At 29.8% G+C, this 23,858-nt stretch overlaps 1 protein-coding gene across 3 annotated transcripts in view; it reads left to right on the top strand.

Moving 5' to 3' along the window:
• The window catches only part of LOC142330328 (uncharacterized), a 90,056-nt gene that overhangs the window by 57,404 nt on the left and 8,794 nt on the right, over nucleotides 1–23,858 (top strand). For all 3 annotated transcript variants that reach the window (XM_075375550.1, XM_075375552.1, XM_075375551.1), the window contains one exon: nucleotides 19,996–20,046. In XM_075375550.1, the coding sequence (XP_075231665.1) occupies nucleotides 19,998–20,046 (49 nt within the window). In that variant the 5' untranslated portion in view covers nucleotides 19,996–19,997. The remainder of the gene's footprint in view (nucleotides 1–19,995; nucleotides 20,047–23,858) is intronic.

Genomic DNA, 23,858 nt, shown 5'->3' on the forward strand with positions numbered 1-23,858 from the left:
CCGCGATGTGAAACGTTCCTAACCATTTAGGGTGGGTGAAGCCGCGGACTAAATGGTTAATTCAGTGTAATATATATATTACACTGACCTACCATGTGACATGTATAGTATATTATGTACCATTCAGAATAAAATACTCATTTTTTGAAAATATTGTGCAGTGAAAGAAAAAAATCGGATGGACTGTGTCGGAATGCGTGGCCGTTGGTTTAACGTGAAACATTAAAACGCCAGTGGTCCTGCATCGCATCAATTCGCGACTAATGTTGATATCCATCAGCCCTGGGACATCTTCGACAGATATGTGGGTCTTATCTTCACTCGTTATGTCCAGCAGTTCGGGTACAGCAGCGGTAGAGGTGCTCGCGCCGTCGGCGCCGTTCACTGAGTGAGCCGTGCCAGCTTTGCAACGCTTCCGAAAGTCTCGCCCGCTCGGAACCAGGCATTGGGGTACCTGTGCGTAACCCCTCCCCCCCTTTCCAACGATTTGCGCAATTTATATTTGCGGCTGGCTTTTGCACGGGCTGAGACTGACATATTGAAATTTTATACTTTTTTACATGTTTACTTTAATTTTATACATATAAATATTGTCCAGAATACAGTAATAATTACTTAAATCGATCTATTTGGACAAACTCTAAACACAAACTCACAAATAACCGCGCTATCACGTCTAAATCGTGAGCTATACTGAATGGAAATGAATGAGAACGCCAGTTTTGGCCGATCTGCGCTGTGCCCCCTCCCCACCAACAAACTCACCAGTGATGCAAACTCAAAGTCGGCGAGGTAACCATGTATGTTCTAAAATGACACCGCATTTACTTCTCTGAGGATAATAGTTAGGGAGTTATTAAGGCAGGACGATATTGACTACTTGAGTATTTTAGTTTTCACCTCTTTATGGTCTGAAAACATAATGAAATTACTGTAATAATGTTTTGTTTCATCTTATTTTACATCGTAAAATAAAAAAATCTGGTGTGGACACCACCTGACTTCCTTGTATGCCTATTAAATTACGTAAACACATTTTTAATAGTACATTAATGCTTATTTCTGTAATAACTTCTGATTTTTTCCATTTTTTTTTATTGTTATTGAATTATTATTTATCGTAGATTTTTTTTACTATCAGAGGTTAATAATTGTTAATAAATCAATATAAAATTAAAAAAATAAGATGAAGTAGGATTGAACCGATATGCCTTCCCCTTATAAGATGAAAATATTTTATTAATTAAACTTTTATTTGGCTTTAACTCTGGAACCAATGAAAATAAGTAGAACTTATCATATATCGTTGAAAAGCGCTCAATAAGGGTTTATTACTGTAGTTAAGAAAAAGTCCAAAATCAAATTTTTTTGGATTTTGAGCTTTTTGGACAATTTTGGTCCAGTCCATTGCAATCAGAAAGGAAAGTGCACAACTAGATGTTACAGCAGTCGTAAATCCAAAATTTCAACATTCTACGGCTAATCGTTTTTGAGTTATGCGAGATATATACGTACGTACAGACGTCACGACGAAACTATTCAAAATTGATTCACGGATGGTCAAAATGGATATTAACGTTGAAATTTAAAAACATAAATTTTTTCGATTACAATACTTCCTTTACTTCGTACTAGGAAGTAAAAATCCAACTTAACTAATTATTTTATATAATTAACTTCATTTAAAAATAGTGATAAGTAAGTACGAAGTAATTCAGTTTTATAGAGATGTTAAAATATTTTAACGTGACTTATTTGATTTTATTATATTAAAATTGAGTATAACTCTAACGCATTTTCTCCATAATCCATGTAAAACAGGTTAGAGCCTTCGACTGATGCCGCCTGCGACAGAATGTAGTACATGCTTAGTTGTCAGATTGTTAAACCTCCATTAAGTATGTTTTCCGAACTTGGTCAGCTATAGTATGTTACATTCATACATTTGTTATATGATACCAAATAATTTATATAAATACTTTTTCAATTCTATGTAACCTAGATCCTTATTTTAACTGCTGCTGTTAATCTTTTATTAAAAGCTTATATATATATATATATATATATATATTTACTTGCGTTCCCATCGCGGTCAATTTCTGTTTTGTTTTTTATATTTTTTAGTCAAGTAACCGGAGGTACAGCCAGTTGCATCGAATATACAGTAACAGTGGCAGTGGCGGCTATGTAGGTTGAGCCGCCGTGCCGTACACCGTAGCACCCCTTAAAAAATCTGATGTGTACACATTTTTTTTAAAATGAAAAGTACATAAAATTTTATTTCATTAATAACTTCTCATATTTTTTTTTAATATTGTTATTATTGAATTATTATTTATTGTAAAATTTGTTTTACAATCAGAGGTTAATAACTGTTAGTAAATCAATATATTTAAATTTTTTAAAAATCTAAAAAAAAATGAAAAAAAGGAGATGTAGTCGGATTCGAACCGATCTGCCTTCCCCTTGTAAGATCAAAATATTTTATTAATTAAAATTTTATTTGGCTATAACTCTGGAACCAATGAAAATAAGTACCAATTATCATATATACATCGTTGAAAAGCGCTCAATAACTGCAGTTAAAAAAAGTCAAAAATCAATTTTTTTTGGGGGGGATTTTGGCCTTTTTGGACACTTTTGGTCCAGTCGATTGCAATCTAAAAGGAAGGTGTACAACTAGGTGTTACAACAATCGTAAATAAAAAATTTCAACATCCTACGGCTAATCGTTTTTGTGTTATGCGAGATGCGGTCGTACGCACATACGTACGTACGTACAGACGTCACGCCGAAACTAGTCAAAATGGATTCAAGGATGGTCAAAATGTATATTTCCGTTGGAATCTGAATACCGAAAAAATTTGTCATGATCACAATACTTTCTCTACTTCGAACAAGGAAGTAAAAACCCGAAAATTGTTTTTAAATATTTATATGAAAAATATTTGCAAGCCCAAATTTACTGAATATCTCGTTTAATATAGTCGGAAATTGGTAACATTTACAATCATTGTTCAACATTTTTTACTTTTCTTGACCTCTTTCAAAGTCGAATTTCGAAAAAATTAGAAATTAATTTTTAGTTATTGACATGAAGATGACGCTCACCAAAAATCAAGGTCATAACTACGAAAACTTAAAATAATTTTCGTTATTACTCCATTTTAATCCTTTATAATTGGAATTTCAAAAATTTTTTCTTAGTGTGCACTTTCACTGTAAGAGGAACTTGTATTCAAATTTTCATCAGTTAATTTATCTTCAGTAGTTGATTATGGACGTTGATTATGAATCAGTCTCTACATGTTGGTAAATATATATATATATATATATATATATATATATACAAAGGTCTGTAAATAAAGTAATGAGACTGGTTCAGAAAAACTTTTTATTTATAATCCAGTTACACATGGACGGTATCACCTTCGAAGTAGTTCCCTTGGGAAGTCACGTAAACGGCTTCAAACGGTTTTCCCATTCTTTATAGCAGTGTTGGAACTCAGAAACCGGACATCCTTCAGATGGTCGGTTACATTTTTTTTAATGTTTCAAAATGGTGTCCTGTGAGGTGTTTTTTAAAGTCGGGAACAAGAAAAGGTCTCTGGGACTCAACTCAGGTGAATAAAGTGGTTGAGAAACGACAGAAATGTTTTTCTTTACCAAAATCTCATTAATTGAGAGTGCAGTAAGACAAGGTGCATAGTCATGATGCAGTATCCAAATGTCTTTGATGGCTGGTCTCACGCGGGCAACTCTTCCCCACAGTCTTTCAAGAATTTATCGGTAAACATATTGAATTAAAGTCTATCCTGTAGACGAAAACTTCTTATGGACAATGCCATTACTATCGAAGAAACAAATTAGCATGGTTTTGATTTGATTCATGATGCTGCATTATGACAATGCACCTTGTTACATCTTCTATTTAAATATAAAAGAACATGTCCTGACCGACTGATTCATCAACACCTACCAAAAACTACTGAAGATAAATTGATGAAAATTGGTATACACGTTCTTGTTACGATGAAAGTGCACACTAAAAAAGGATTTTTGAAATTCCGAATTTAAACGGTTATAATGGTGTAACAATGAAATTTACTATATATATATATTTTTAATTTCTCGGTAACAATTGAAAATATCTACTTGTTTTCTAAAATCAATTTCTAAATTTTTCGAAATTCAACTTTAAAAAGGGTGAAGAAAGGTAAAGAAAGATTGAAAAATTATTGCAAATTTTCATTATTTCCGACTATACGTCACGAGATAGGGGGTTATTGAAATACTCTAGATAATTATTTAAAAACAATTTTCCGGTTCTTGAATTTCATTTTGTAACGGGTGCGACTGTGTTTGATGCGGCGGCGTAACCAATACAGCCAATTTTACTGATATGCAACACGGTTGGCTGCACCTGCCTCCTGTGACTTGACTAAAAAAACATAAAATAAAAGTAATTAAACATTTTAAAAAATTGAGAAATGAAGTACGGAAAATAGATTTTTACGCATACCAAGTACGGGTAACCACTTATAACTAATATTTTTAAGATGAAAAACAACAGTTTTGAAACCCACATTCTTAGATCACTCAAAGTTTTTGATTCTGTACTGACCAAACTGTTGCTGGGAAAAAATTAAAATACGCTACTAGTTTTTATAAATTGAACAGGCTTCAATTCTTATTTATTATTATTCTTACTAGTGTGAGTTTGATGAACGCAGCGGTATCCAAGGGTCATAGCACTCTGGCTAGATGGAAAGGACAATTGAAGTAAGCCTTGACGGCTAAACATTCCCTTACCGTGAAGGTAAACGATATACCGTCGGTGAAGCCGCGACGGGTATGCTAGTATATATATGTTAAGGCTGCGAACTCAACCTTGACAAGACTGGTTATATTAATTTTTCTTAATTTTATTTAAATTCAATTTATTAAGAACAAATAATGTCGTGTGTTAATCAGGTATTTTTTATGAGTATTTTAATTCCTAAAATGCTAAACATTAATTTACATATCGTATATTTGTACATATATAATATATATTACTACTATTGTACAGGTTATAAAATTGTTTAATAATAAAGAAACTTAATTAATTAGCATTTAAAATAAATAAAAGAAACTTGTCAATGATAATAATATCAGTCCTGATATTTTCTAATTAGTGTTGTGCACAGAAATTATAAATAAAACCCTCTCACTTTTGAACTTTTATCTTCAGTTTTTTAGCATCTTTATAATATAAAATGGAAACATGAAATTACTTTATGTAGTTTCTCTTGCTTAAAAAAAAATCCCTTTCGGCACGCCGGAAGGCGGGGGTAGATTTAACCAGTGCTAAGTAGGGGATAAAAAATATTTCTACCTTAAAGTTAAGAAAAACATCAAATTTACTCAATACGACAATGGTTATATGTGAAAAAAATGTTAACATGTATATCATACGACAAGCCCCCATTTTCTGACAATTCCAGCAACATTTTAGTCATCCCTTGCCGTAAGGGCTGGTCATATCAAAAATTGTTTCAGAAAAAAGTTTTAGGTTAATGTTTAGAGGACTAATGAATACTTTAAACCGATTCGATACTGTGCCTATTGAGGGAGGTATGATATTTTTTGTCTTCGAAACCCCATTTTTCCACCCCCTGGGCCAATGGTTAGTGATATCAAAACCCATTACTGAGATACGTTTAGGCCGTTATCCAAAGAATAGTAGGAACTTTAAACGAATTCGATATTTTACTTAATAAGAAATTTATAGTGATATTTTGTTTTTTTTTCGAAAAAACCCCACCCCCATTTCCATCCCCATGGTCCGATTTTGATCGTTAACAAACTCGATTTGAGATTTTGGGACCAGTTGTTTTTTAGGAACAATTTGAAAGTGATTGGCGCAAAATTACGGCAGTTATCGTGTCCACAAGAAAGTAAAATATATATACATATATATAAATTTCTGAACTGACAGTGGTTTTGGGGTCTGTGGAATGAGAAACGCGAAGATATGTCGAAATTTTCCGGAAGTAGAATCATGGTATCATGGAAGTGTGAAAGGAAATTGCTAAATTTGTTTTAATACGAGGGTTATTTTTTTTCAAGGTCCGATCGGTCACGAAATTAAAACCATAGTGAAAATAAAAAAAATTATATTTGTAACAAGTTACTTACATAGTTACGCTATTTCTCTACATAGTCGCCACTCCGATTTAGACATTTGTCGTAGCGTGGTACCAACTTTCCAATACCCTCGTCATAGAACGGAGCCGCCTGTGTTTTCAGCCATGTTCCTACGCTGGTCTGCAGATCGATGTCTGTGCCAAAATGTTATCTTCCTAGCCAGCGTTTCATGTGAGCAAAGAGGTGAAAATCGGATGGAGCCAAGTCTGGGCTGAATGATGGGTGATCAAACACTTCCCAACGAAAACGCTGCAGGAGCTTCTTTGTTATTTTAACCTTCCAGTGAAGGTAGTACTTTACTAATCAGTGCAAACAATCTGAGATAGCTGGCCTTTATGAGATTTAGCACATACATTGCTAGACATATTTTCTTCTGAGGTTTGAAATAGGATCCACGATAATAAAAAGTAATAAAAAATAATAATTAAAAGATACTTAAAAAAATTTAAAAAATGTTATAATATATTTAATATTATAATTAAAAAATTACAATGTTAAAAAATTAAAATTTCTATCATGGATGTAATCCATGATAATTTTCTTTTACTTTTCTCATTGTCCCAATCGTTTTCTTATATTTTTTTTGGTTACATCCCAAGTGGCATTTTACATTTTTTCATTACTGATTCGCGAAATACATTGGAATTATGAAAGTTATTTTTAACAGTTTCAGTGAAAAATAAAGTAAAGAAAGAAATTTGTGACTTCCTGATAATCCCGGATGAAATGATTAACCAACTCCAGCCACTCGATGTCTGTATTATGAATCCTTTCAAATACCACTTAAGGAAAGAATACGAAAACTGGTTTTATTCAACAAACCATCCTTTAATTGAATCAGGAAAAATAAAAAAAGCAACTTCTTTAACAATCAATAGCGGAATGGTTAAAATAGAATAAAATCCCGAATGAAATAATATCTTCTTTATAAAAACGCACTATCACAAATGCCTTAGATGGAACAGAAGACTACCTGATATGGGATAGTGATGACGTTCATACCGCTTCCAGAGACAGCAGTGATAACGAAAGCGAGAGTTTGTCTGATTGTAATTAATATTTATTAAATTTTGTATTGATAGCAATATAAACCAAATTAAAAAAAAGAAGATATTAAAACCAAATTAAATTAACGAAAAAGTCTACTTGCGCAGAACTGCACAAAATTTACAAAAAATTGTTACTGTATTTTAACATTTTATCTTTATTTAAAGTATTGATAGGCCTATAAAAAGATTGCTTTCCAAACAAAAAAATTTAGTATGGACACCACATGACTTCCTTGTACGCCTATTAAGTTACATATACATTTTTTTTTTTTTTTTAATGAAAAGTACATAAAATTTTATTTCATTAATAACTTTTGATATTTTTTTGTATTTTTTATTTTTATTGTTATTATTGAATTATTATTTTGTATTTTTTTTTTTTACAATCAGAGGTTAATAAATATTAATAAATTAACATATTTAAATTTAAAAAAAAGAAATGAGATTTCGTCGGATTTCAATCGATGTGCTTTCCCCTTGTAAAATCCAAATATTTCATTAATTAAACTTTTATTTGGCTATAACTCTGGAACCAATGAAAATAAGTACCGCTTATGATATATCCTTAAAAGGCTCTCATTGAGGGCTTATTACTGCAGTTATGAAAAAGTCCAAAATTATAATTTTTTTTTTGGATTTTGTGCTTTTTTGGACACTTTTGGTCCAGTTGATTGCAATAAAAAATGAAGGTGCACAACTAGATGTTACAACAGTCCTAAAAACCAAAATTCCAACATCCTAAAGCTAATCGTTTTTGAGTTATGCAAGATAAATACGCACATACGTACGTACAGACGTCACGCCGAAACTAGTCAAAATGGATTCAGGGATGGTCAAAATGGATATTTCAGTTGACATCTGAAAACCGAAATATTTCGCAATCGCAATAATTCCTTTACTTCGTACAAAAAAATAAAAATTACTTATATGGAATTATCTTATATGTTGCGAATTTATTATTTAAATTTAAATGTTATTTTTCTTCTAGTAAGCTTATCAAATAATCTATTTTTTTAAACAATCCTTTGAAGTAATTCTTATTATTATTTATCTATTTTTATTGTAAAAAATTATTTTTAAGTAAATCTCTTATTATTCTTATTTTTATTTATCAGTTATTTCCACAAAAACCTTTTGAAAATTTATTGTCGGTTTAGAATTAGGGACGGCTTAAATCTGAACAAATACGGTAGTAATAGTACATGTTATAAAATATATTCGTATTATAAAATAAATATTATAATGAAAAAATTTCATCATTTAGAAGTATAATAAGTATACAATAAATAAAGAGGATGAATGAAGAATTTAAAATAGTTATATTAAAAATATAGTCGAAATCTGATAACGCCAGTATAACTGCTTAATGTTATTTCTAATCTAAGAAAAAAACTTTTAATCTGCTTACTTAATATGGCAGTACAACGTTATAAAATATCTTTGTTGGTCGCGTGTTCTTAAGTATTGCCACTAGTAGTAGTAGTAAGTAGCATTACTCGCATTTAAACTACGTTATTAAGAATTATAGACATACCATTTATATACTGATTTTGACTAGAAGATATTATCGTTCCTTCTCTTTTTAATACAGTATAGCTTATATCTCATTGCGAAATTAAATACTGTACATTTATCACTATGGTTAGTTTACAAAAAAATGTTATAATAAAAATAATAACTGTACCTACGTAAGAATACAGAATGTAGCGACTATGTTACGTAATTAAAATAAATGACTTAATTGTCACAAATCAATTTTAAATCTAAATAAAGTACTAATAATATCAGTAATATAAAAAAATTAATAAAAATCAGGATTATAAATTATTGTTAGAAAATCAGGATTTCATAGAAGCTTATCTATTGCGAAAACGTTTCTAGTTTTATTAAACAAATGAAGTAACCTATCTCATGTTGCTGCTATCTGCCGTATCTCTTCTTCCCACTTAATTCTCCCGACTTGTATACTTTCGTTCTCTAGTACAGTCACAGTTCTACAGCGTTTCATCTTTCACTTTTTATTATATCTTCAATCTTCCTTAATGTATAATACAAAATCTCTTTAATTCACTTCTATTTTTATTATACATATACTATATTTTTAATATATATACTTTTTTCTTTTTTATAATTGAAATAATACTTTAATAACTCAATGACGTAATTTAAAAATTACTACTATAAAATAATTACATTTCTCAATGAATTATTTTTTAAGCAAACATTTTTATAAAATCTTGCATTTTTTGTAAATACGTTTTTATGTATTTTTTTTATTACAAGTATGGGAAATATAAATTACATATTCCTAAAATGTGTAAAACTGCCCTTGGGCGAGCTTACACGCCAGATAATAATCTCGCATGTAATATACGTGAGTTTCAAAATGAATATCGGGGTTTTAAAGCTATATAATATTTCTGACGTTTCACGTAAATTGATTAATTATACATGAAATGAAAGAACAATATTTTGAGCTGTGTACAAGCTCATAAACTGTTTTCTGTACCTGCCGCTTGAAATCGTTAGTAGCAAAGATGGCGCCCCCAACAGAATGAGTTCTTTGTTTTGCAGTTTGCAAAGTGTGGATCTGTAATTACCGTTCAACGTGCGTTCCGTATGAAGTTACCTTATAATCCCCCGAGTGACAATAACGTTCGTAGGTGGTATAAACAATTTTAAACCACTGGCTGTATTTGTAAGGGAAGAGTTCAGGACGACCGAGTGCATCTGAAGACAATGTTGAACGTGTAAGAGAATATTTTGTGCGTAGTCTTAAGGAATCTTTTAGGAAGGCTAGCCGCGAATTAGCAATTCCAGTGACCTCTGTGTGGTCGGATTTTAAGGAAAGGCTTACAACTGCATCCGATCTTTACAGGTGTTATAAGCGCTAAAGCTTATAGATTATAGTTTGCGTGCTAGCTTTGCTGATGAAATAATGCACCGTGACGTGATGACTTTCTTTATCAAGTCGTATTCAGTAAAGAATCAACATTTCATGTTTTGTAAAACACTCACAATGTGCATATCTAGGAATCAGAAAATCCTCACGAAATATTGCATTGTGAACGAGACTCCTTAAAACTGAGTGTTTTTTGTGCTATATCCCAACGGAAAATTTACGGGCCGTTCTTTTACGCGGAAGAAAGTGTGTCTGGAACGAACTATTTTGATATGCTACAACTATGACTGTTTCCTCAACTACAGAATGAACCACAGAACTTTATTTGGCAACAAGATGGTGCGCCTCCCCCACCGGCATAACCCTGTACGATTGATTGAAAGAAATTCTCCTCGACCGCTGGATTGGGTCGCCGGAAACCAGATGACAGGGCTTGTTTTCCGTGCCTTTCACGTTCGCCCGATCTGACTCCGTACGATTTTTTTCTTTGGGGGTTTATAAAGGATCAAGTGATGTGCCACCGTTATCAGCTGATCTCCCCAACTTGAGACACAAGATTGAACATCTGTCGCATCAACAACAAGTATGAAGTAAATTACTTCATACTTGTTGATGAGTGTATGGGACGAACTCTCCTATCGGCTGGATGTGTGCCGTGTGATGAATGGTGCTCACGTTAAATATTTATAGAAAAAACTATTTTAGTTGCTCTTTCTTTTCTTGTATAATTTATTAATTTAAGTAAAAATTAATAAATATTATATAACTTTAAAACCCTACGAAACACACACGCGTGTGTGTGTGTGTGTGTGTGTGTGTGTGTGTGTGTGTGTGTGTGTGTGTATATATGTTTTGTTTGTAATATTGAAAATTTTGTTTCATTTAATACTTAATTAAAATCTGTGGCATTTCGATATGTTCTGTTTTAAATAATCTTTGAAATTCTTATTAGAATTTGGTAGACTTCGAATTATTTAGTTTCCGTGGACTTTAATCGTATCATTTTACTTAGAATTTAACTGTTTATATATATATATATATATATATTGAAACCTCAATCATTGATTCTCCAGTTTTTAGAAAACTTAGAAAGCTAAAATTTTGCTGTTGTTTATGACAACCTTAATACATAAACTAGGCATTAATTACAATAATTAAAGTGTTGGAAGGAGGTTAAACTTTGCGTAACACCATTATTTATTTTGTTACATTTTTAGACATTTGGTTTTTTAATTTTTTTGTTATTATCCCTGAAATGATAATAGATAATTATTGATAAATTATCGAACTCGTAGGAGATGAAAATAATAATTAATCTATATTTAGATATAATTTGTTTTCTCACATTTATATTTACTGTGTTTTATTAGAAGATTCATCAATAAATATTTAATTAAGATATACAACATACCTCATAAGCTTCTTACAAATTTTTGTCCCAAATAAAATATCGATCTAAAGTTTTATACTTAAAAAAAAAAAGAAAAAGGAACTGTCACAATTTTGAAGTATTTCTGAACAGATATTTCTTACAATACATATGGAGATATATTAATCAGCATTCAACTCTTGATAAAAAATTGATTTCATCATTTAAAAACCCCCTTACATTCTTTGAATCTTGGCGTTAAACATATCTAATTATATAAAAATTTGATTCGTTATTTATTTTTGTATTTATTTTTTTTTTTAAATATTCAATTCTTTTGTTTTGTAATTTGAAAATTGTATTTCGTTTAATACTTAATTAAAATTCCGCGCATTTCGATATGTTTTGTTTTTAATAAACTTTTAAATTATTATTTGAATCTCGTAAAATTTGAAATATTTAGTTTCCGTGGACTTTAATCATACCATTTTACTTAGAATTAAATTATGTAAACGTTTTGTAAAAAAAAAATTCCTTGTTTATTTAACAGATCTTTTTTACGCCAGATGTAGAATAGTATGTTTTTCGACCCAAATCTACAGTCTTTTACCCCAGATTTCACAGAAACTTCTAAAAATATAGTTCTGGAACCTATTTTTTAGGTTAGATATCATAAAAAACCAGTAAATGTACTCCTTAATTTAAATCCTAAGAATTACAGTCTGGCAATTTTACCGAAGGCGTAGAAATTAGGGTGAAATCGTTCTGAGGAACGATTTCACCCTAATTTCTACGTGTATTTATTTTGAAAATAAATCATGTTTGTACGTTTTCTAATCTTTTATATAATGTGAATTACTGTATGTTTGAAAGGTACAATATTTATTCAAGTAAAGGAGTAACAGTGGAATTCGTTATATGTGAACGCTCAAATTTCAGAACAAGGAGAATTTCATAACGAAGGAAATGCAAGTTTCCTTCGTTATAAAATATGTCATATTACATATCTATTACCAAATGTATTACTGAATTTTTTTCATTTTTTGTATTTATTCATGTTATATGAAAAATATAATAATACTAGCCAGCCCGTCTAGCCAGAACCTGGGCCTTCGGGGCTCAGGTTAGCCCAGGCGAATCCCGGAGCCATTTCAGGGGCTCCTCCGGGCCTTTCGGAGCCAATGGGTCCATATAGCCGCAGAGCTCGTTTTGCTAGCCATTCCTAATATACCGGTGCCTTGGACACCCGCAGAGCTTGGTTTGATCGCCATTCCCATCTACCCAGAGACCTCCATCCTACAGACCATCGCACTGTATGTTATTTTCATGGTTGTGAGAATAATACTGATAAATTATAATTATAGTATCAGGTTTTATAGAAAACTGAAAAAGAAACTAAATTATAAAAGATAGAATAATAGTAACTATGGTAACTTACAACTTTGACGACGAAAATTCATAATTTATTTCATTGCCATGGTGGTAGAAATGTAATAATAAAGTAAAATGATTAATTTATTATTTCTTTAATGAATATCTTTAGTTCACACTTTACCCTCCTTGGGGTCGAAGAATTAATGAATATTTTTAATATCTTAACCTTCAAAGGATGTAGAGGCTCAGTCGATGGCTTAAAACTTTCCCTGGGATAACACGAATGTATCCTGCAACTTTTAATGTAATCTGTTGGTTGGCTCTTGGGTGATGCGGTAACAAACACAAAATTTATTTCCGAATAACCGTGATCTGTTAGATCGAGAGTGTTCCTGATGTAGGCAAAGGTTAGCCTTCAACCTATTAACAAATACCTCATTTGAATTTTGAAAATCGGACGATTGTTTGAAGAAGTATTATAAGAGCACCGTATTGCACCTCCCAAAATAGCGCCTCGGGGGCACCAAGTTTGTTTCCAGTTGATGGTGATGATTGATCTAGCCTCTCACGAGGTGCTCGCATAACTTACCATTCTAGCCTCACATGCAGTCCCCACGGGAACCCCATTATTGTTAAACAGAAATTTTTTTAATTTATTTAATATTATTTTATTTAACGTACATTTAATTATATTATTTTACTAACATTATTCATTTGATTGATTCTAATCATTCAGTTCAAACCCAGCTCACACAATGATAGGGACTCACAAGTCATTAATTCAGTTCATTAAAGTTTATGCCTCAACCGGAAAATCTCCTCTAAACTATATATACATATTTTTTTAGAAATTTTTCTAGATGAAATACGTACTCCTTCTCAGTTATGCCGAGAAACATGGGTAAAAATTTGGTTGCAAATGATCGAGTAGTTTTTTGTTTATTCCGAACAAACAAAAACCCGCTTCCTCTTTATGTAATAGTATAGATATAGATAAGAGCAGTACCAGGCTTCATCCAGGTGATACTTTTTCTTTTCAACAAAACAAAAGTAAAAATTATTTTTACAAAAAAAATAAAATATATATATACTAGTACTCCTGTCGTGGCTGCGCCTGGGCAATATATTAGTTGTGTTTCGCGTCGCGGTTGATTTTTTTATTTTATATTTTTTTAGTTAAATAACCGGAGGTAGGTGAAGCCAATTGCGTCGCACTGAGGTAACAGTGGCAATTGGCTATGTTGGTTGAACCGCCTGGCCGTACACCGTCGCTCCTTTAAAAAATCAAATTCAAAAAACCGATTATGGTTTTTAGATATTTATCTGAAGAGTATTTGCAAGTCCAAATAACCTGAATATCACGTTTATTAAAGTCGGAAATTTGAAAAATTTGCTCAAAATCATAATTAACATTTTTTACCGTACTTAATTATTTTAAGGTTGAATTTCGAAAAATCTAGAAATCAGTTTTTTAGATATTTACATTGAAATTGAAAAACACCTAAAATCAAGCTGATAACTTCATTTGTAACCGAGAAATTAAAACAATAGCCGCGTTTCAAACAAAATTCAAATATCCATTTTAACTCTTTAAACTCGGAATTTCAAAAAAAATCTACAAATTGATTTTTCGATGTTTACAGGAAGATTACATACACAAAAAAAACAAGTTTATATCTTCATTTTTTACCGAGAAATTGAAAAAAAAAAAGAAATAAATTTTATTGTTACTCCATTTTAACCCTTTTAAACTCGGAATTTAATAAAATCCTTTCTTAGTGTGCACTTATTCGTAAGAAGAACTTGTATACAAATTTTTATTAATTTATCTTCAGTAGTTTTGCAGGGCGTTTATTGTGAATTATTCACAACATGTTATATTATTTAAATATATACTTATAAAAAAAATACAAAGTACAAATTTTTATAAGTTTATTATTCTTAATAAAGAATCACTTACATAATCTTGGCCAAGATTTAATAAAAATATTAGCTAAAAAAGTGATTTTAATTTTTTAGCCGTTCAAAATTTTTAACTTAAAATTTGTTTCAGAATTAATCTTTAGTTAAAAAATTCTCCTAAATAATTGTTCTGCTAAAAAATCTAACTGCTTAATGACTCTTATTTTATCAAATAGTGGCAAATTTTAATAGTTCATAGGAAGAATATTTACAAATTGTTAGTTAACTGAATATTATAATTATAAGTCCAGAGTTCTAAGGTTCAAATGCTATTAAAGGCAGCTACTTTTATACGGATTGAAATACTAGATCGTGGATACCGGTGTTCTTTGGTGGTTGGGTTTCAATTAACCACAGATCTCAAGTAATAGTCGACCTGAGACTGTACAAGACTACATTTCTATACATTCATACATATCATCATCTGAAGTAATATCTTACTTTGGTTCTGGAGGCTAAACAGAAAAAGAGAGAGTAGTACTTGTACTACTCTCTCTTTTACAACAAGTACATTTTAGTTAATTTAGTTTTGTTTTTAATAATTTATTTATTGAAATTTTCATCATAAATATGTACATAAAAAATACGTAACATTAAACATTAATTCATATTTATAAAACTTTTAAAATTTTGTTAAAATAAAAACTAATTGATCCAAAGGAATAAATTTAAATATTTTAGTAAACATAATACAATTAAGATTTCTTGTATTTTAAATTTAAGGATTTAATTTTTTTTAAGGTACTTTAAGTATATGTTTCAGTAACACAAATGTCATATGCTACATCAAATATGGATAGAGACTGGAAAACAAATCAACTATAATGTAGTTGCTAACATTAACAGTTGATGAGACTTAAAGAAAAAAAGAACAACATTTTGTGCATCATGTACCGTATCAATCGATGATAATTAATAATCATCATGTGGTGTTCTGCCTGTTGGCAGGTCCCTGGCATTTAAATTCTCTCCATTTGATTTTGTCGTATTATTTTCTTTTCATCTTATCACAATGATATGGACTGATTTTTTAGAGGCAATACATATAGTCTTTACATAAAAGTGTATAATAGATTTGATTATTTTGGTTACCGATGACAACTATGATAAAACTTACAAAGTCAACATAAAATATTTTCCTTTATTTTAATGTTATCCCTGCTTAAAAAAGTTATGCATATACATAAAAAAAAATTTAAATACAACAGTGATTAGGAGGAGGAATCTTCCTTGCATCCCATAGTAGGGCTAAAATATAAATAAATAATAACAGCATAGGTTATTTATATTTATTTATTATGTTTGTTTTAATTTTATATTATCTATTCTATTTAAATTTTTTGCTTGACAATAATCAATGGATTGTACAATTTTTTTTAGATGCTTAAAATAGAATAAATATAAAACAGGCAATAAAGTGATCAATCAATTAGTTTAAAAGTGACTAACATTTATTAAAGGAGTGGCTGCTTTGTAATCTCTAAAAGGAGAAGTAGTCTTTCAAGTTTAGTATGTCGTATCGTCTAGTTCTACAATATCTTGTATTGAAATTTGTTGAAAAATTGTGCACAGTATGTACTTGTAATATCATACAACCAACTTTATACGGGCCACAAGTTTACAAACTACAGATACATATATATATATATATATAATAAGAATTACTTTATAATGAGGTCAAAAAAAAAATCTATTTAACCAGTAAATTTATTTTATATATCAAACTAGTAAGATAAAAAATTTCATCATAAAATAATAAAATTTTCATAAGAAAGAAAACACGATATACAAATGCAATAAAAATAAACTAGTTCATATTACACGCGTAACAACAGTATTTTAAATTATATAACATAATTATATTATATAACATATAATCATTATATTAATAATATGATGTCAAATTAATTAATATACATTTAAATGAATTTGTTATGAAAGAACAGGCGTCAGCAGCTATGTTCGTTCATTAACCCAATGAAAATTAGTAGTGCATGAAAAGATGCCATGCCTTACCAGGATTCGAACCCGGGAATGCAGAAAAATTAATTTAATACAAATGTTCCGTATTTAACAAATTATGTCATATTTATAAAACTGTAAAAAGTTTTAGTAAAATAAAAACCAACTGACCCACAAAAATAAATTTAAATATTTTAGTAAACATAATATAAATAAGATTTCTTATATTTGGTAGATTTCATAAGAAAAACCAACCGTGTTGGTCTAGTGATAAACGTTGTCTCAATTCAGCTGATTTGGAAGTCGAGAGTTCCAGCATTCAAGTACTAATAACCAGCATTCAAGTCCTATTAAAGTCAGTTATTTTTATACGGATTTGAATACTAGATCGTGGATAAGGGTGCTCTTTGGTGGTTGGGTTTCAATTAACCACACATCTCAGCAATGGTCGAACTGAGACTCTATAAGACTACACTTCATTTACACTCATACATATAATCTTCATTCATCCTCTGAAGTAATACCTGAACAGTAATTTTCAGAGGCTAAACAGGAAAAACAAAAGATTTCATAAGAAAGCTACTAATTGTAATGGGTACCATGATTCGACTTCCGGAAAATTTCAACATATCTTTGCGTTTCACATCTCCCAGACTCCAAAACCACCGTCAGCTCAAAAGTTAATATATATATATATTTCACTTTCTTGTGGATACTATAACTACCGTAATTTTACATCAATCACTTCCAAATTGTTCCTTAAAAATAACTCGTTCCAAAACACGGTCGAGTTTGTTAATGGCCAAAATCGAATAATCATGGGGGTGGAAATGTGGGAGCATTTTCGAAAAAACAAAATATCGCTATAACGTTCTTATTAAGTAAGATATCGAATTCGTTTAAAGTTCCTACTATTCTTTGGATAAGGGCCTAAAACGGTATATAAGTAAAGTTTTTGATATCATCAACTCCAGATATCATCCTCCAGGTCCAGAGGATGGAAAAAATGGGGTTTCGAAGACAAAAAAATCATACTTCCCTTAATAGGCACAGTATCGAATCGGTTTAAAGTGTTCATTAGTCCTCTAAACATTACCTAAAACTTTTGTCTGAAACAGTTTTCGATATATGACCAACTTTTACGGCAAGGGGATAACCAAAATGTTACTGGAATTGAAAGAAGATGAGGCTTGTCATAAGCTAAACATGTGAAACTTTTTTTCACATGCAACCTTGTCGTATTGAGTAAATTTGAAGTATTTCTTAACTTTAAGATGGAAATTTCTTATATCCCTTACTTAGCACTGGTGAAATTTACCTCCGTCTTCCGGCGTGCCAAGAGGGATTTTTTAAAATTTAAGAATTTAATTACTTTTTAAGTTACTTTAAAGGTGTCTGGCTCTCAGTGGCGCAGATAGAACTGTGCTCAGCTGCTACATCAAATCTAGATAGAGTGACTGCAGTGTAGTTAGTTGTTAATTTTAACAGTTAAAGAAAAAAACAAATGACACTTAAAGAAAAAAATAACAATATTTTGTGTATCACGTACATTATTAATCATGATAATTAATAAACAATCTGATGTGGACACCACATAACTTCCTTGTACGCCTATTAAATTGTATATACACATAAAAGTTTATTTCATTATAAACTTCTGATAATTTTTCTTTTTTTATTGCTATTATTGAATTATTATTTATCGTAATGCTTTTTTACAATCAAGAGGTTAATAATTATTAATAATCAATATATTTAAATTAAAAAATTAAAAAAAAAGGAGATGAAGTCTGATTCGAATTGATATGCCTTTCTGTTGTAAGATCCAAATATTTCATTAATTAAAATTTTATTTGGCTATAACTCTAGAACCAATGAAAACAAGTATTACTTATGATATATCGTTGAAAAGCTCTCAATAACGGCTTATTACTGCAGTTAAGAAAAAGTCCAAAATCCAACTTTTTTGGACACTTAACGATTAATTCGATTCCAATCATGAGTGGAGGTGCACAACTAGATGTTACAACAGTCCTAAATCCAAAATTTCATCATCGTAAGGCTAATCGTTTTTGAGTTATATGAGATACGTACATACGTACAGACGTCACGCTGAAACTAGGCAAAATGGATTCAGAGATGGTCAAAATGGATATTTCCGTTGAAATCTGAAAACCGAAATTTTTTGCTATCACAATTTTTTCGCTTTAGTTCGTACAAGGAAGTAAAAATCATGTGGTGTTCTGCATGTTGACAGGTTTCTGGTACTAAAATTATCTCCACCTCTTTTTGTGCTCTGCTTTTCTTTTCATCTCAACCATAACCTTCACTACCCTTTATGTAACTTCCTTCCTGTTCTTTTTAATTTCTTGTACGAAGTAAAGATAGTATTGTGATCAGAAAAATTTCGGTTTTCAGATTTCAATGGAAATATCCATTTTGACCACCCCTGAATCCAGTTTGATTAGTTTCGGCGTGACGTCTCTACGTATGTATGTATCTCGCCTAACTCAAAAAACGATTAGCCGTAAGATGTTGAAATGTTGGATTTAGGACTGTTGTAACATCTAGTTGTGCACCTCCACTCATGATTGGAATCGAATTAATCGTTAAGAGTCCAAAAAATTTGGATTTTGGACCTTTTCTTAACTGCAGTAATAAGCCCTCATTGAGAGCAAATCATAAGTGGTATTTATTTTCATTGGTTCCATAGTTATAGCCAAATAAAATTTTAATTAATGAAATATTTGGATCTTACAAGGGGAAGGTACATTGGTCCGAATCAGACTTCATCCCCTTTTTTTTAACTTTTTTTTTAATTTAAATATATTGATTTATTAATAATTATTAACCATTGATTATAAAAAAATGTGTATATGTAATTTAATAGGCGTGCAAGGAAGTCATGTAGTGTCCACATCAGATTTTTTCACCTTCAACAGAACCCTCAAGAACTGTATTTATTATTCCTTTTTCCCTAATTATATGCCCAATTCAATGCCTTTCCTCCTTTTGGTACTTATCAATATTGTTTTATTTTCATTTATTCTTCTTAATACTTCTAAGATAACATTAATAAGATATTTTTTATGCAAAATATCTTTTTTTTATTTATATATTATTTTAATAGATAAAATGTTTATATAACAATAGACAAATTAAAATAATGTTAATGAATTTTTTTTCAGACATGTACCAGATTAGCAGTTTATATTATACTATATTTTTCTTCACTTCAAGTAAGTAAGATATCTATAAATCGTGAAAATACTAGCAGAATTATCAAACTATACTTTATTTTAAAGTTTGATAACATTATGAACAATGCATATACACAATGATTATCCATCATGCAAATTGCAAAATTTGTAGATCAGCTTTTCCTTTTACTATAAACACTCAAAATTCAGCAGTTGAGATAATTCTTTAACTAGATATTAAATTAATTAGATCAACTCTCTATTAGACAATGTATAATTTTTTTCTTAAATAATATTATTCCAATATCATAAGAGTTTTTTATTTAATAAAAAAGCATATAGTAAGGAATGGATGTAAGAAATTTAAAATTATTGGAGGTAAAGAAAGGTAGGAAATTAATAAAATAAAAGTAATCCCTAATATTAATAAAAAAAAGATCTATTTAAAGTAATGTAGATATTACATAATTATTAATCTTGAGATATTCAAAAAGAATTCAAAATAATAATCGAAATAATAAATCATAGAAATGACAATAATTGGTCCTACATAAGATAGTAAGTAATCTGCACTCCTTATTATCTGATGGTATCATAATATGTGAAATATCTCAGAGTGTAAAATTCTACAAAATTGAAGTTTGACATGACTAATACCAGTCATAAGCTGGTTCTGAAAGATTTTCAAACTCACAAGAACATTAGATATAACTATTCTGCATGCTATTGTTGGCATTTGTTAAAATGTTTTAGTATTTAAATCTTAAATTTGTAAAATAAAATTCATACTAATAATTAATACATATTACCAACCTCAATGGAGAGATGCACATGTAAATTTACACTAATGTTATGTGGAATATTAGTTTTCAAATGATTGTATTTGCATATATTGTTCATTAAGAATTTCTTCATTCTAGTAATCCTGTTCACATTTGCAAAGATGTAGTCTTGATAGCATGGAACTAATATTCATAATATTTACTATTATTTTATTATGCTTTTACAAGAAAAGTACATTTAAAATGATCTTGAACAAATGCTATCAGAATATACAAATTTCTGCAATTCACAGTCATCAATTCCTAATCAGTGTTGAGTTGATGATTTATTGATAAAAATTGAGTATAGAACAAATTGAGCATTTAATACGTTTAGTTAACCAAGACACTTTAATGTATATCATCTAAATTCATTTCATGTTTGTGCTTAGTGGATTACCAAAAAGTAGGGTGCTGAGCTAAACACAGTTTGTTTTATGTACATGTACGTGTGAGTGAGTGACGTGGGGACGTGTTTGTGAAAAGTTTGTTTCATGTTTATCACAGAAGGTATTAGTTTATACTTATTGTAACTTTTGTACACTTTTTATCCATATAAATAAACAGTATTTACTACTAATTACTGAAATTATAATTTATATAGAGAATGATGATACCATTGCTATTAAGTTTCAACTAGCTTTCTGTATAAAACCCATAAACATATGAATAATAATAAAAAAACTATACTGTAATTAAAATTTATTTAAAGAAAATAATAATTATTGGTAGCATTTACTATGATAATTTTTATAACATTTTTTGAAGTAAAAACTACAAAACTTTAGTCCAAGAGCTAGAACCGAAAAAGTAGTTTGATCTTTGTGCTGGACGAAATTTATTGGAAATCGATGTATTTCTAAGATATGTTACGGATCCGAGCGAGCCGGCTGACAATTCTTTTGGTACAGGGACCAGGTAAGACATGTGAAAGATGCCATTTTTCCAGGAAACCCTTTCCGTCGATGTAGTGCTTGAAAATTTGTACAATGAAAGTTAACAATGTACTAAACCTAACTTCGAAAGGGCAGACAGGTAGATTGGGGCGAAGGGTTTGGCTGATAGGGGTAAATTTGCCAAAATTTCTGCAATAAAATTTCATCGTGGATATGTCAACCAATTCAACCACTTGTTTCTTAACGTTGAACAGTGCATGTGTAAAAATAGTTGACAGAGTTGTTGGTACGTAAGGCAGTAAATCGGGGTTACATTGTCACGCTCCCATGTATGTACTATGCACATGGAGTACGCAGATACATGCTGTATGTTGCAAATAACTTACATAAATGCATTTTTTATGCTTTATATGTTCATTAATGTTTAAAAAAATAGACGCAAAGACCATGTACAATTAATTCTAAGCAGAGAAATCACCCAAAGATCATAAACAGGCAAATGTTGTGCTACAGGTAAACTAAAAAAATTTATTTTTTTAAAAATTCTAAAAAAGAATAATCATAAAATTAAAAAAGAGAAATTCTGCAACTAGTGACATACAGACAAAAGAAAAAAAAAAGTAAATGGGTGGTAGTAAAGGAACCTCATAAATAGTAGGAAAATAGTATATGATGTAAAAATCCATCGTTTAGAAAAAGTAAATTCAAAGAAAAAAGTTAAAAAATAAATAATGAGAAGAAAAACATATTTAAAATAAGTAGCAATAATTAACATTATACGCAATTTGCAAGAAATCAAAGTAAAATGTAAGACTTTATCAGATTTAAAAAAAAGTTTAATTACTGTAAATTTTGACAAAATCATCACCAAAGTGTAGCTAATTCTAAATGTTATCTTAAATCTATAAGGCAGTTGCTTTTATTGTAAGCAATCAAGAAAATAACCACATTGTCACATGGAGAACATATGTATACAAACATTAAAAATAATATGGAAATAATAAAGTTATTTAACATACTCTCATACCTGCAGAGAGTATTTAACATACTCTCAACATACTTTTACCTTGATATATTACAAAGATATCTTAATACATATAAATCATAGATTAAATGAATAAACTCAACAAAAATCAAATGTACTTTTAGCTTTTGTACATTTCTCATTAGATTCCTATTTTCAAATCTTTAAATAAACTAACTAAAACTTTCTATCAACATTCCTAAAATCCATCCTTCCACTTAACAAAGAAATATCAAGATCCCTAAAACCCTTTAGATCTATAATTCACATCAAATCTGCGATTGAGTTGGAAACATTATTAATTTCTAATATTTTATATAATTCCTGTTACTTATCTTAAGTAAGCAAACTTTGAGAGAAATTGTGTATGTTTTAAAATGTAAGGTGTTTTACAGAAATCTGATATTAGTTTAATGTAATAATAACAAATTATTACTTAACCTCAGATAAATGGATGGTATTTATATGAATGATGTCTATAACATCAGCAGCATTATGTTTGTCCCTAATTACAATTCTACATTTTATATTATCAGACTGTTTCTGTATGAAAGCTCTCCTTACTTATGCAGTTTCTATGTGATGTCTTTCCTTAGTTTGTCCACTCATTAGTTTTTAGCTACTTCTTAATTACTAAATATAATTTCTTTACTATTAAAATTCAGTGTTGTGATCTAGATAAATATTTTATTTTTTATTATCAACCTTTTTGTCATATTTCTTTAAGTTAATAACCAAAAGGAATTTTAAACATTACTAAATATTTGGTTCCATGAATGTTCTGAATCCAAGCATCTTATTCTTCTTAGATAACATTCATTCTCAATCCAAAATTGATACAGTTTAATGCATAATTTATAAAACATTTTATTATGTCTAATTTCAACAAATGTTGAGAAATGTGGTATTTTTTTAGTTCAAAAGTAACCACAACCTTTCCTTACCATGAATGTTATTTCACTATAAAGTATAAAAATTATTATGTATAGTAAAGAATAAATTAGGCTTCTTCTTAGTAAAGAATAATTAGGCTTCTGCAAACTGACAGAATTATAATAAAAAATGTTCATAAATATAGATGAATATATGATGCAGAAAAAAACTAAATAT

This window comes from Lycorma delicatula, chromosome 9 (genome assembly GCF_047948215.1).
Source record: "Lycorma delicatula isolate Av1 chromosome 9, ASM4794821v1, whole genome shotgun sequence".
Lineage (NCBI taxonomy): Eukaryota > Metazoa > Arthropoda > Insecta > Hemiptera > Fulgoridae > Lycorma > Lycorma delicatula.